The sequence below is a fragment of the Crotalus tigris genome, unplaced genomic scaffold, assembly GCF_016545835.1.
Source record: "Crotalus tigris isolate CLP2741 ecotype Arizona unplaced genomic scaffold, ASM1654583v1 scf7180000024151.2778019, whole genome shotgun sequence".
Lineage (NCBI taxonomy): Eukaryota > Metazoa > Chordata > Lepidosauria > Squamata > Viperidae > Crotalus > Crotalus tigris.
This window is the reverse complement of record NW_024100413.1, coordinates 403,559-417,786: the sequence shown is the minus strand read 5'-3', so window position 1 is coordinate 417,786 and position 14,228 is coordinate 403,559. Positions and strand designations below refer to the sequence as shown.

General features: G+C 37.4%; 1 protein-coding gene across 9 annotated transcripts in view; it reads right to left on the bottom strand.

The window, feature by feature from the left end:
• BMPR1B (bone morphogenetic protein receptor type 1B) overlaps positions 1-14,228 on the bottom strand; it is a 188,138-nt gene that overhangs the window by 9,798 nt on the left and 164,112 nt on the right. For all 9 annotated transcript variants that reach the window (XM_039322848.1, XM_039322853.1, XM_039322850.1 and 6 more), the window contains 5 exons: positions 12,350-12,452; positions 11,184-11,286; positions 5,805-5,901; positions 2,119-2,266; positions 1,121-1,313 (listed from right to left, as the gene is read on the bottom strand). In XM_039322848.1, coding sequence (XP_039178782.1) covers positions 1,121-1,313; positions 2,119-2,266; positions 5,805-5,901; positions 11,184-11,286; positions 12,350-12,452 — 644 coding nt within the window. The remainder of the gene's footprint in view (positions 1-1,120; positions 1,314-2,118; positions 2,267-5,804; positions 5,902-11,183; positions 11,287-12,349; positions 12,453-14,228) is intronic.

The following is a 14,228-nucleotide window of genomic DNA, read 5'->3' as shown; positions in this document are numbered from 1 at the left end:
ACAAATTAAAGTACCTGGTCTAGCGCCTAATCTTCAAAACCCACATAAGAACACCTAGTGTGTACTTTCTGCTGTAGTACTGTAGCAGTTTGTCATGTGGCTTTTTCTAAAATAATAAGCTGACATGGTTATGGGGCTATGTTAAAGCGAAGAAAATAAATAACACAGTTCTAATTCTCTCTCAGTTGCAAAGCATATGTTCAATTTTTACCTCTTTTTCAAGAGATAACAGCCAACATGTTCACCTCAGGAGAATAGTAACAAATAATTGAAACATATTTAAAATATTCCATAAAAAACGTTCAGTGTAGATGTAGTGATCCAGTTTCCCACTGGAAGTGATGCTCTAGGCCAGTGATAACAAACCTTTTAAACACCAAGTGCCCCAAAACCACCCTGCGCCGCCACCTGGTCCGCCCCTGCCCGATCCACCCTGCCCACCCACAGGGCCAACTACCGCCTCCATGGCCCACCACAGCAGATCACCCAGGCAGCCCTGCAGCACCATGGCAGCCACGCCTTCCGCCCGCGCCCCACAGCATCATCTGGGTGTGATGGGGTGTGAGGGCAGAGTCTTGTCCCTGCTGCTCAGCTGCCATGTCCTTGGCTGCACTGCTCTATGACAGCCATGCCTTGGGCGACTCTCCTCCGGGGGGGCTACTGGTCAGGAGGGGGCCGTGGGGGGAGGCAGGGCTGGGACAACCGCACTAGTGCCCATAGGTTCGCCACTACTGCTCTAGGCCATAAACTTAGGACAGTTAATGGACTTTTCAGCAAACCACCATAGAAAGAGCTGAGAAATGGCCGATTCAGTCAAATTAGTGGAAGACCAGCTTCAAAGCAGTAGCAGCTACTTCATCATAATAAAGTAGCAACAGGATGGATAACACCAACAATGTACTTGTTTTAAGAATCTAGCTCTATTATTAAATTACTAAAAATATTTATAATTATTAACAATTAAAATATCAAAACTATAAAAAAAACTTTGCTAAAGTAAAAAGCGGATGAAGACATGTTAACAATAGAGACCTCCGAAAGATCAGAAGGGATGAGGCCAACTTCACCTCAGGGGAAACAAGATCACAATGCAGAGATTACGTTTAGTTGTGCCACTCACCCAAAATATTTTCATGCCTCATCAGAACAGTCTGATAGATTTCTGTCTCTCGAAACCAGCTGGCTTCTTCGGTGGTAAAGAAAACTTTGACAGCCACTTTTTCTCCTCGCCACTTTCCCATCCAAACCTCCCCATAGCGACCTTTGCCAATCTGCTTCACCATCTGGATCTGTTTTGCTATAGTCCTCTGTACCTGTTAGAAAAATACGATGTTGGAATTATACCTACTTCCTACTAGACACAATTTTTGTAATTTCTCAAAGTTTGGAACTGTTTGCAAGAACTGATATTTTCTCTTGAGCTAATAGCATTTGGTCTTTGATCAATCTTGCAGGTCTGCCTTATCTAGTCCAGCATTCTTTTCTCATTGTGGCTGAAAGATACAGGTCAAAATATACTTTCAGTTGTGTTCACTTACAAATGATGCTCAGATATCTAGTGAGCTTCTATGATTAAGTAGAGATATGTGATTGAGTTTCCCTGGTCTTAGTCAATTCCTTAACCAAATGTTTCTCAACTTTAGCAACTTTAAGATGTCTGGACTTCAACTCCCAGATCAATTAGTCTAAAGTTATCTGCATAAAGATGCCTATCTAGTATTTTTACATCAAGTTCACCCTGAATATTCATTCAGTTGTGAATATTCAGCTGGAAAATGAGGACAAAGCTCACTTATAAGATTCAAATTCTTTCAACTTGTTTTGAAATGAAAATGAAGTTTAAAAATACAAAAATAAAATGAAATAAAGTTTCTGTAGTTTTAAAAATGGGCAAAATACAATCAAAATAATAAAACAAATGCAAGAACTGAAAACCTATATAACTGGGATCTTCTTAGCTCTCTGCCTGTAGCCTACAGATTATGTCCTATATTTTTCATGAAAGACTAATTCTGTTATTTTCTTTAGTTGAGATACAGTGCAAACAAATTGTGCAAATGATGAAGGTTCTTATACAGATTGACCATTGTAATTATGAGCTCAGTACTCTTTTCTTACCAATAGAGGGAGCCCTGAACCACTTCCTGAGCTCTGTGACTGCTCAATGAGGTCTTTCAAGGATTCGCCTGGTGGAATATAAGTCTCATCTTGTTCAAGTCCAATGCTATAATGAGAAGGTTGCCGTCTGCTTTCTAGCCTTTTATACCTGTGGGTATATATAAGAATAACTACACGTGATGCTACTAATAGTGGCTGGTCATGAAAGCAAGCAAAAGACTATGTTTCTACCTTTGTTCACTACCATTTTTCCATTGTTAAATGCTATGAATAATTCAGCATTTTAAGGCCTTCACGACCTGTTTCCCTATAAATTTCTACTCTTCTCATTATTATCATTATGTACTTACATTATATCTAATTACATTTAACAATGAGCAAAAATGTATTACCTTTGTAATAAACAGGGACAAGCACATGGCTGTCATGACAAACATTAAGTCCTGAGCTGCCTCCTTTATGAGGAAAAGGAGGCTAAAATCACTCCATACTAGCAGCCTGGGTGCAATCACAACTATCCTTGCAATGAAATTGAAAAACCCTATGCTGCCATGCAGCTGGGAGAATGGTAAAATACAAGATGTCAGGTCCACCCTTTGTATTCTGCTGTCCTGCTGTTGTGCTGGGGGGGGGGGGAGGATGGCATGCTTGGGACTTTTCTTGTTTTTGCTATTCGCTTGGGAATTAGGCAGGGGGACTGTCTTCAAAGATGGGACGGACTCCTTCCCAGCCTGTTTTTGCCAGATTCCAAGGCCGTCGTGCCCCGAGCATGAACTATTATCTGCCTAGCACCTCAGCATTCTCAAAACATCTTCTTGGCATCACATTGGCTGCCAGTGAACTGGTCAGGTCGGGCTGGGAATGGGAAACCAAAAGAATTGCTTTATGCTTTGCGCGGGGCCTTCGAATTCCACCTGACTTTACTGTACCCAATTTCTCTCAGTAAAAGTTCTTTTGATTCAAGTCAATGGATTAAGAATCTTACTTTTCTGAGGGCCCGGCTGGGTAAGGTCTGACACAAGCTCTCTGAGTTTGTTCTGAGCATAATAAGCAAGCCCTCATGTCTAGTCAGCTGTCCCAGTATACAATTCCCACACTATTTCCTATATTCTGGGATCAAGACTGATGAACAGAGATTGACTGAACAGGCCTCCATGAGAGGGAACTCTTCAACATGGTATATTTCAGTAATATGTACCAGTCTGTCCTCTCATTCACAATTAAATTATGTAAAGGGCTAGTGGCTAACACTATTTTCTAGTACATTTTTCACAACAACTGATCACTTCATGAGCGATCATGACCTGTAAATGTAAGTAATGTACAAAAGTACATAAAGGGATTAAAGTAAAAGCAAGTTTATATGTTACATAAAATATCTGAGACTTGGTAGAAAAAGAAAAAAGTGACAGGGATAAAAAAAGAAAAATCTATTCAAAGTGCCAAAGTATACAATGCAATCTAATCAAATTACACAATGGAGCTGCAAGAAATACTGTTATGAATAGAAGAGCCAAATAGGAATCGATCCTAATTAAATTGATGGAAAAAAACAGTGTATTCCAAAGAAAGTTTGGTCAGTTATTTTCCCCATGAATGAAAGTGCTTTATTTTATGCTATGTTGGTGGTAGAGTTGTCTGGAGGAACGTAACACTGCTAGTAAAACAAGTAAAAAAATATCTGCATTTCATTTTGCAGGCCAGCAGCTTTGCCTAATTTGTGTACTTTCAGATGTGAAGAATTTAGCTCACCAAATATCAGCAGTGGTTGCGTTAGCTCGGGAATTGAAGTCCATATGTCCTGAAGATCCCCAGATTGAGAAAATCTGGTCAGGTCAACCTTCTTGATAATATCCAATGGGGTTTATGCTATTTTATTTGTCGCTACCCTATCCAAGATAGGGTAGGAAAAGGATGATTTGGAAAACCTATGGGAAAATATGGCACACCTGCCAACACCTTCTTAAATCTGTTGGGAATACACAACTTCATAAGGGTTTTCTCTCTCTCTCTCTCTCTCCCTCCCTCCCTCTCTCTTCCTGCAAAAGGAAGGAAGGAAGGAAGGAAGGAAGGAAGGAAGGAAGGAAGGAAGGAAGGAAGGAAGTGTTCTTTTTCTAAGACACTATGTTATTCAGAAAGATAAAAACAGAAATGACAAAGACTTAAGCTTTAGGATTGTGCAGTGATCCAGATTCAATAGGAAAAGGATGATTTGCAATACCTATGGGAAAATATGGCACACCTGCCAACACCTTCTTAAATCTGTTGGGAATACACAACTTCATAAGGGTTTTCTCTCTCTCTCTCTCTCTCTCTCTCTCCCCTCCCTCCCTCCCTCTCTCTTTCTGCAAAAGGAAGGAAGGAAGGAAGGAAGGAAGGAAGGAAGGAAGGAAGGAAGGAAGGAAGGAAGGAAGTGTTCTTTTTCTAAGACACTATGTTATTCAGAAAGATAAAAACAGAAATGACAAAGACTTAAGCTTTAGGATTGTGCAGTGATCCAGATTCAATAGGAAAAGGATGATTTGCAATACCTATGGGAAAATATGGCACACCTGCCAACACCTTCTTAAATCTGTTGGGAATACACAACTTCATAAGGGTTTTCTCTCTCTCTCTCTCTCTCTCTCTCTCTCTCTCTCTCTCTCTCTCTCTCTCTCCCTCCCTCCCTCCCTCCCTCCCTCCCTCCCTCTCTCTTCCTGCAAAAGGAAGGAAGGAAGGAAGGAAGGAAGGAAGGAAGGAAGGAAGGAAGGAAGGAAGGAAGGAAGGAAGGAAGGAAGTGTTCTTTTTCTAAGACACTATGTTATTCAGAAAGATAAAAACAGAAATGACAAAGACTTAAGCTTTAGGATTGTGCAGTGATCCAGATTCAGTAGGAAAAGGATGATTTGCAATACCTATGGGCAAATATGACACAACTGTCAACACCTTCTTAAATCCAAAATAAGCTTCCCAAGGCCATGAGGGACAGTGGCATATACCCAAGAAAAGAAGCAAAGTTCAACCAGGATGTCCCAACATGTGTCATACAAGCACTTGTAAGTCTTAAACCACTATCTACCATATAATGGGATATATGCATCTTAGGCATGTCAGCAAATAAACATAATTATTTTATGGAAGCTGTCATTGAGAATAACATACTGTATACTAGAGTGTTATTTCTATGACTCTAATTCACAAAACAGTTCTGCAATGTTTATTTCAACTCTGGCACAACCTGAAGAAGTAATAAAACTTCTAAATTCATTGTTAACTGAAAAAAAATGTACAATTTGATGTCTAGTCATGTTTAACTGATAAATCTAAACTTTTAAGACATTTCAATCTATTCCTGAATATCAAATACTTGTGGAATTATTAACTCACCTCAAATCCTAAAAATCTCAGTGCTTAATAATTTAAACCAGCACTGATTGCTATTTCTAACATACCAAGCTAACCATCCTTGTTTTACTTTACTAACAACCCCACTTTCCATTTATGTCATACATACAAGCTCATTTTTGTATGTTTTCATTCTGACTGACAAAGCCATGTCAAAAGTATTATTAAAACCACATTGTTCTATCAATCTCCATACAAATCCAAGAAATTAGAACACATTAAAATGATCATTCATGTCAAACTGTGCATGAGCTGTAAAGAAATAGTCAAGGAAGAAACATGATTTTTTTTCCCAGACATACCTGAAGTAACAGAATATGATGATGCACACTAAGAGTATGCTACAGACAATCACTGAAATTAGCAGAGCCTTCTGGTGAACATTTCCCTTTGAAAAAGCTTAAATAAGAAAACAAAAGCCTTTATTCAATCTGAGATAATGTTACTTATCAGTTTACACATATTTTTAAGTAGCAAGCAGGAGGGAATGATAAAATTAAGACAGTGATGATATTAAAAATTGCAGTATCCAGATGCAACTTATACATTCCTCACATTAACCATTGCTATCCAGAACAGAAGCTGGAACAAAATCACATTGGTTCAAAGAATATGCCTCTCCTGAACTTTTTGGATTCAACCACATTTTATAATAGGCTGAATCACCTTTAAATTCAGGTTTCCTTGGTAATTACCCCTATACTTCTTTTTGACAGTTTGGGTATTGTGATGGTAGCAATTGCAGATCCATGGAAATGATAGTAAAATATCCATGGTAAAATACTTTACCATCACTTCCACATATTTGGAGTATTGTTACCATCACAGTATTGTGCAATTGTCAACTATATGTATTGTGATAGGCAATTTACCTCTAGAAAAAAATGAGGGTGGAAGTTAAAATTCACAAATTCGATCATATTCTGTTCAAAATATAACCAACATTAACATTTTTCCATAAGAAACCTTATCGCTACATGCATATAGTGGCAGAGAAATTTAATAGAAAATGTATCCAGCACCAGGAGAAAAATCAAATGTTTCACCAGTGGGATTTCCAGGGCTGAATATTAGCAGGGTCTGCAAACAGACTTCATCACTCAAGAGATAGTTAGCACTCATAAAGGGCTGGTTAAAAATTAGAAGCAGTTTTTTTTTTAATGAAAGTTAAATTTACACCAGAAAAACATATAAGCCAGCCTCAGAATATCCACACAACAAATCCTGACATTTATAAATGTTTCCAGTGTAATTTTTATTAGCAACTATGCAAATTCAAGGAAATTTCATTTTTATTAGGGAATGTTGGGATATGGGAAAGTTAGGGGGAAAGAATAAATTCAACTAAAAAAATACTCCATAAAGAAATGAAATACTGAAATTTTTCATATTGAAATACTCTCCAATTAATATAGTAACAGCAAAAAGATTTACTGTGATTCATATATCTCTAATAGCTACCATCACAAATATGAATAAGACTTTAGTAGGTTATGGTCTCCATTTCAAGTATACATTTCTTTATCTGTGAACTGCAAACTGATCCAGCATGCATCTGGTTGTTTTAGAGTAAGAGGAGATCTTTTGGTGTTCTATATAGCAAGTCAAGATGAAGAGAAATAACACCATAAGCTGCAAGTCCTCTATTCTTATTGATTGGTCCTGGAATATGGCTATTGTATTTCGGATCTACCAGCGTGATGCAACAAGCATGTGCCTATGGGACTCTTAGCTTTCTATTAAGCACGTTTACTTTCAAGCTCTGATTTCATCTTCTATTGTAGCCCCTGAGCAACATTTCCTTTCTGGTTTGCCTCTGATGGGAGAGACAGACACAGAATCTATCTTGGTTTGCATCAGGTTTAATGTTTTAATTTTATAGCATATAATACTAGGGTAGAGCCAAAACAAGGCTGATGATTTTGTAATTTCTTTTATAAAGGATATGAAAAAAAAATACTTCAGTATCCATAACAAAAAAAAATGGGCACAACTCACTTAACAACCGCTTTGCTTAACAATGAAAATTCTGGTCCCAACTGTAAATCATGGTTGTAAGTCAAAAACATCCTGTAATTCCTGTATCTCCTGGCACTCAAACCTATGAAAGTCCACTATCCTGCAGGTTCCCAGAGCAGCAGTCCCCAACCTTTGTAGCTTGGCGGCCTGGCTGGACGGAAGAGGGAACCAGGCCACGTGAGTGGCAGGCTGGCATGCATGCGCAGCTCAGCTTGTGCAAATTGAGCTGTGTGTGAACATGTGCATGAATGCATGCCAGCCTGACAGCCTGCCACTCACACAAATCAAGCTACACAAATGTGCACATTGGCTGCTGCTTGCACTAGTTGAGCTGCACATGAGTGCCCACCGGTCCATCGCTCGCACAGCCCAGTTCCGAATAGGCCAGGGCCTGGTAGTGGGCCACAGCCTAGGTATTGGGGACTCCTGTCTTGGAGAGAAGCAGCCATGTGAAGCATAGGTGGGTCATCTCATGTCTTTTCTTATCTAGAGAGGTTCTGAAGAATCGGTTTATTCACTAGGTTTTTTGTTCTTTGCTAAAGTTGTCAGCTCGGCTTTCAAAGAAATGTCTTCAGTTTGCTATGCCCCTCCTTGAAGTTAGTTTGACTATTTCTTAGATAGGTTCTATGCAATCTCCTGTAAAAATGTACATATCTGAAGAGACTTCTCTACATTCAGAAATAGCTAATATTTTCCAACTAAGTTTCTTCATTCACAAACTGGAAGTGTTCAGATTTACTACAGTTGCAATCTAAGCGCTGAGAAATGTGCAATGAAAGCCAATCAAATTCAATTTCTTGTCCTATCATCAGTGTCCCGCTTATTTCATCGCCAACCTGAGAGCCAGACATAGTGGCACCACCATTTCTGTTTGTAAGAGCATAAAATCAGTAATGAGATTTTTTTTATCTGTTCTGCCTGAAACCTGCTTTTTTTTCACTTCCAATATTTTTATTCTTTCCAATATTATTAACAGTTTTTCCTGCTTGACTAATAAGCATCTTGCCTAACCAGTATATGGTCTTCTTGTTCTTACAAGGACATTTCATTGTACTACATAGCAAAGCTGTTTAAGATGAGAAACATTTGAGTGAGGGTGAATGTTCTGTTTTTATCTTGTTTCCAGTAAATTAAGACTTCTTTGCCTTTGTGTTCAGTTAGCTTTCACTCTTCATTCTATCCATGCATACACATTTCTGGAAAAGCACTTGAGAGTACAGTATCTTTGCTTTTTTACCATCACCTCTATATCTGAGTTAATTTTGTAGTTTAAGGAACTACTACTACTTAATTTGTAGTTTAAAAAATTACTGCTACTAGAGGATTTCTTTACTTTCCCTTGAGATATCACCATGGGTCATAAGCTTTCTGAATCAGAAGCAACTACTTTTCACATGACAAGTGAAAAACAGTTGTGTTTGGAAACCAATTTTGGACAGGCTGTTTCCTGATGAAAGAAAAATATTGAGCTGGAGATTTAAATTCTTGATTTTCAGAAAAATGAATTAGAGGGTTTTGGACAGCTGACATTTGATAAATCAAAACTGTTCAGAAGTTTAGTAAGATTTCCAGCTGTCCTTCTTACTACTCAGCACACTGTAGATTTCTTGAAAAAAAATTATCAAAGAATTCTGTGACATCAATTGTCTGCCCCTGTGATTGTGGCTAGGTAGAAACCACAGAATATGTTTTTCGTTGCTCCTTTTATAAAGACATTTGAACTAGATTTATCCTCCTTCTGATTAGCAGATATACTGATTGCTCTGACTCAGCCTTTGCTCAGATGCTGCTCACAAATTAATTGCCTTTTATTACAGTGCACTTGACTAGGTTTTGCACATTAGCATGCAAGGTCACACTTCTGCTACATACATACACACACACACACACACACACACACACAATGTAATTTCAACTATTAATAACTGTTCTGTATTTTAGATATCTTCACTCCACATAAATTTTAGTTATTATCACTTCTGTAATTTTAGACATTACAGGTGGTCCTTGACTTGCAACCTTTTTAGTGACCATTCAAAGTTATGACACTAAAAAAAGTGACTAGTGACCGTTTTTCACACTTATGATCAGTGCAGCATCCCCATGGTCACGTGATCAAAATTTGGACAGTTGGCAACTAGCTCATATTTATGACGGCTGCAGTGTCCCAGGGTCATGTGATGGAAAATCATGTGTGGAAAATAGCTTGACACCTTCTTCTTTGTGGCAGTCCGAGATATTGGAACACTACTATCATGTCCCCCCTCATCCTTTTCTTCATTAAACTAGACATACCCAATTCCAGTAGCCATTCCTTATATGCTTTAGCCTCCAGTCCCCTAATCATCTTTGTTGCTCTTCTCTGTACTCTTTCTAGAGTCTCAACATCTTTTTTACATCACAGTGACTAAAACTGGATGCAGTATTCCAAGTGTGGCCTTACCAAGGCATTGTAAAGTGGTATTAACACTTCACATGATCTTGATTCTATCCCTCTGTTAATGAAGCCTAGCACTGTGTTGGCCTTTTTGGCAGCTGCAGCACACTGCTGGCTCATATTTAGGTGATTGTCTACTAGGACTCCAAGGCCCCTCTCACAGTTACTACTTTTGAGCATGGTACCTCCTATACTATATCTGTGCATTTGGTTTTTCTTGCCTAAATGTAGAACCTTGCTTTTTTCATTTTGTTAGATAGTGCCCAGTGTTCAAGTCTGTTCAGATCCTTCTGTATCTTAAGCCTGTCTTCTGGAGTGTTGGCTATTCCTGCCAGCTTGGTGTCGTCTGCAAATTTGATGAGTTTCCCATCTATCCCCTCGTCCAAATCATTGATAAAGATGTTGAAGAGCACTGGGCCCAGAACAGAGCCCTGGGACACCCCACTACACACTTCCCTCCATGTAGATGCGATTCCATTGAGGACCACACGCTGAGTACAGCCGGTCAGCCAGCTACGGATCCATCTGGTGATGGTACTGTCTACCCCACATTTTTCTATCTTGTCAAGTAGTAGGTTATGATCTACTTTATCAAATGCCTTACTGAAGTCCAAATAAATTATGTCCACAGCATTCCTCTGATCCATTAATTTGTCACTTGGTCAAAGAATGCAATGTATTTTAGCTTTATCTCAAATGTTATTTACTGATTTCTTAAAACAGATTTATAAATTCTCATAGTTACTCTTGGACACATTTCTTGTACTGGTCTAAGACTATAATAAATTGACTGAACTGAACACCAACTTAATTACTACATGATCTTTAATTGAGATTAAGTGATTAAAGAAAGAGAATCTAGAGACGAACGTGTTCACAAAGGAGATATACTACACAAAATGATATTTCGTATACTCTTCAAGGAAAACATCTTCTTAAAATGAAGTCAGTTGTACTGAAAAAAGTATGAATTATAGATATTGGGACATAAAAACCAGTTATATAGTTAAATAGAAACAAGCATCAAAGTAATTCACTCCTGCATTTTATGGCTATATTATTAGATATGTTTTCCTGATTTCAGAGGAGCAAACTATTTAGGAAATCATCTTAAGGTGAGTGAAAAAGAGCAACATACATTGTAGTATCACTGTCATTGACAAACTTACACAGTCTTTTTCAAAAATAAATATGTATTAGAAATTAGGATTGCTCTTCTTTTTACCTGGATGTTCTAATGGTGGCAGAGTAGGGTGAAGATCTTTATTACAGAAATCCTGATCTGTGCAGCATGCAATTAATCTTCTTGGTTGAGATAATGGAGTGTCCTATAATAATTATAAGTTTTCAGTAAAACAGTTCATTAAATTTTAAACTATAAGGAAACACTTAAAAAAACTGCATGCAAACAGTTCAAGCTGCTTGTCTTAAAAAAATTAAGAGTGCAACTATTTCAACATAGATGTAATCTATAATTCAGGTTGCTTATCATTATCAAATTCTTTTGGACCTTTTTTAAATGTGCAGTTTAATTCAAAAACCTAAGATAAAATGTAAAAAACAAATTAGGATTTGAGTTTGCATTAAACACCAAGGGCCCTAATTTAGTGGCATTTATGACTAGATGCAATGTACTGCAGTTACCTGCTTGTGATTTGCTACCTTTTTTTTTTTTTTTTGCTAATTTCCCGCAAAAACCATCCATTGGAGAAGTTGGATTTGTTTAACAATTGTCAAAAATTGTTGTAAAATTGGGTCAGACTCGAATTACAACAGCAACAACATAGGATAGAAATTTCAGTTCCAATTGTGCACATGGGTTAATGACCATTTGCTTAGTGATTGAAGTTAAAATGGCACTGAAAAAAGTGACTTATGACCATTTTTCACATTTGCAAATCCTATGGTCACATGATCAAAATTCAGATGCTTGACAACTGGCATGTATGCATGACAGTTGCAGTGTCTTCATCACCTTTTGCAACGTTCTGACAAGCAAAGTCAATGGGGAAGCCGGATTTACTTAACAACCATATTACTAACTTAAAAACTGCAGTGATTTACTTAATAGCTATGGCAGGAAAATTTGTAAAATGGGGCAAAATTCACTTAATAACTGTCTTGCTTAGCAATGGAAATTTTGGTGTAAGTCGAGGACTTATTGTACTTTGCTTTCTTAACAGTTATTACTTTTACAATTCTGAGCTGGATTTTTCTTAGCATTGTTGGCCAACACAACATAATATTTCTGTTGTTCATATTAATGGCAATAATAGTCTCAATTTGTTTCTTTGACCTCCCAAAAGTAAAGTAGAACATTAAATATTTTAATTCCTGACAATATTCAGGCTGATTCTGAAATTTCAAGTTGAGTTTACAACATCTTCTTACTCGGCACTGGAAGTCAGAACCTTCTAAACCTATGCAGCCTGTAGTAAAAGTCTGTCCTCCAGTATCTTCATCTTTCACCATCGCAAAACAATAGCCATCCGTGCTGAATACAAGAAAAAGAGAAAGATATTTCATTTAGCCATATGCGTTATTCATAATTCATGAAGCAATTGAACCTAGAAATCATTAAATTAAGTGCAGTAAACATTTATTAAATCAAATGGTATGATGCCCTTTGGCTAGCCTTCTCTGCAGAAAATCCCCTTTTCTCCAGAAATCTTGTACTTCTGGCATATGGGAGTTATTTTCCATCGGTGTTTGACTAGAAAAGAGTAAGTAAGGCCTATTGACTTCTAAAGGGTATTATTACATTCAATTATTTGACAAACTGTTACTATGAACTTTCTGATAGTGATTTTTCCTCATTTCTACTGCTCTGGGGACTGCCAGGAAAACTGATGAGAAAGAGGGTGGGAGAATGAATGGGCTGTGTCTTGCTGTGCTTTGTTCACATCATCCTAAACTATGGCTGAGCAAAATTGCAAAAGCACAGCCAACTTATCTCAGCAAGGAAATCAGCTTTCCAATCTAGATTGTGGATTCAATTTGCTAAGGAACAAATTGGCACATGATGAACGACACAGCACGTCTCCAGCCGGAACTGCCTATCACAAAGAAAAACCGCTTTACTTGTTTTAGCAAGAATGATGGGTGGAGAGCCAATACGTTTGGATTACAATAGGCTGTACAATTATGCAAACTATATGGGACTCTGATGTTCATTTTTTAAATGTATTTTTGGAGGAGGACATATTCAGTTTATGTTCAGCTTACAATATGTTTTATATTATAGTGCTACAGTATCATTTCCTGCTTCCAAGTGTGAGGAAGTAGCATCATTATTTTTTTGGCAAACAGTTTGATTTCTAGTATGTTGTTATGTCTGTCCTGGAATTCAGAATGAAAGATGAAATATTTAATTACATTAGCAAGAAGCTCTAACTGAGCCAGTTCAGGTGTTAATCAGGGATCAATGAGCTAAAAACAAATAAATGCCCACCCAAGGCACTTCCTTTCCTCAGGAGCCTAACTTTTGTGTTCACATTCTAAACTTATTAAAACTATGATGCTCTACAAAGTCAAAATAAGGAAACTTGAGATATAAAAGTTTCCAACAATTCACAATATAAAAACAGGGTAAGAAAAGACCAATAACCAAAAGAAGAAAAACCTCATAATGACTTACAACTGAACTCAAATGTTCCTGATTTTTTAAAATATTAATGTATTTTAGCATTGATGTATATACATGCTCATGCAAACATACACACATACAATCAAGTCTGAATGCAAACTGGTTTATTATTACTTTACAGCCTTGCATTGAACAATTAAGAAAGCAGAAATGCAGTGTGTCCTGTTTTATGGTCAACAGTGATTTTTTTAACAGCCAAAGTAAACTTCTGAAAAAAAAAAAAAAATAAACATGTAATAGAATTACTGACAGACCCTGAAAATAGGAGGCAAAGTTTTAACTAAAGATTACCTAGCCCACGGAGTGATTTTAACTAAGGTGTTAGTTAAGGGGGGGGGGCATAACCCAGAAGCTTTGCAGCTGTTTAAGCAATATAATTATCCAGTCTCCATCTTACAAGTTGTAGCATCTTAAATATTGATCATAATGAAAGAATTTGAAAGACAATTTTTAAAAAACTTCAAAGGATTTTCAATTCCGATCCCCAGAGGACAACATATATGATTCCACACTGAAATAGCAAGAACTTTTTCAAGGGAATCAGTTTGAGCAACATGAGAACCTTGAAACAATAACTTTGCCGCCATTTCTCTCTATTTAATCCATCTTTTTTCTTTTGTTCTT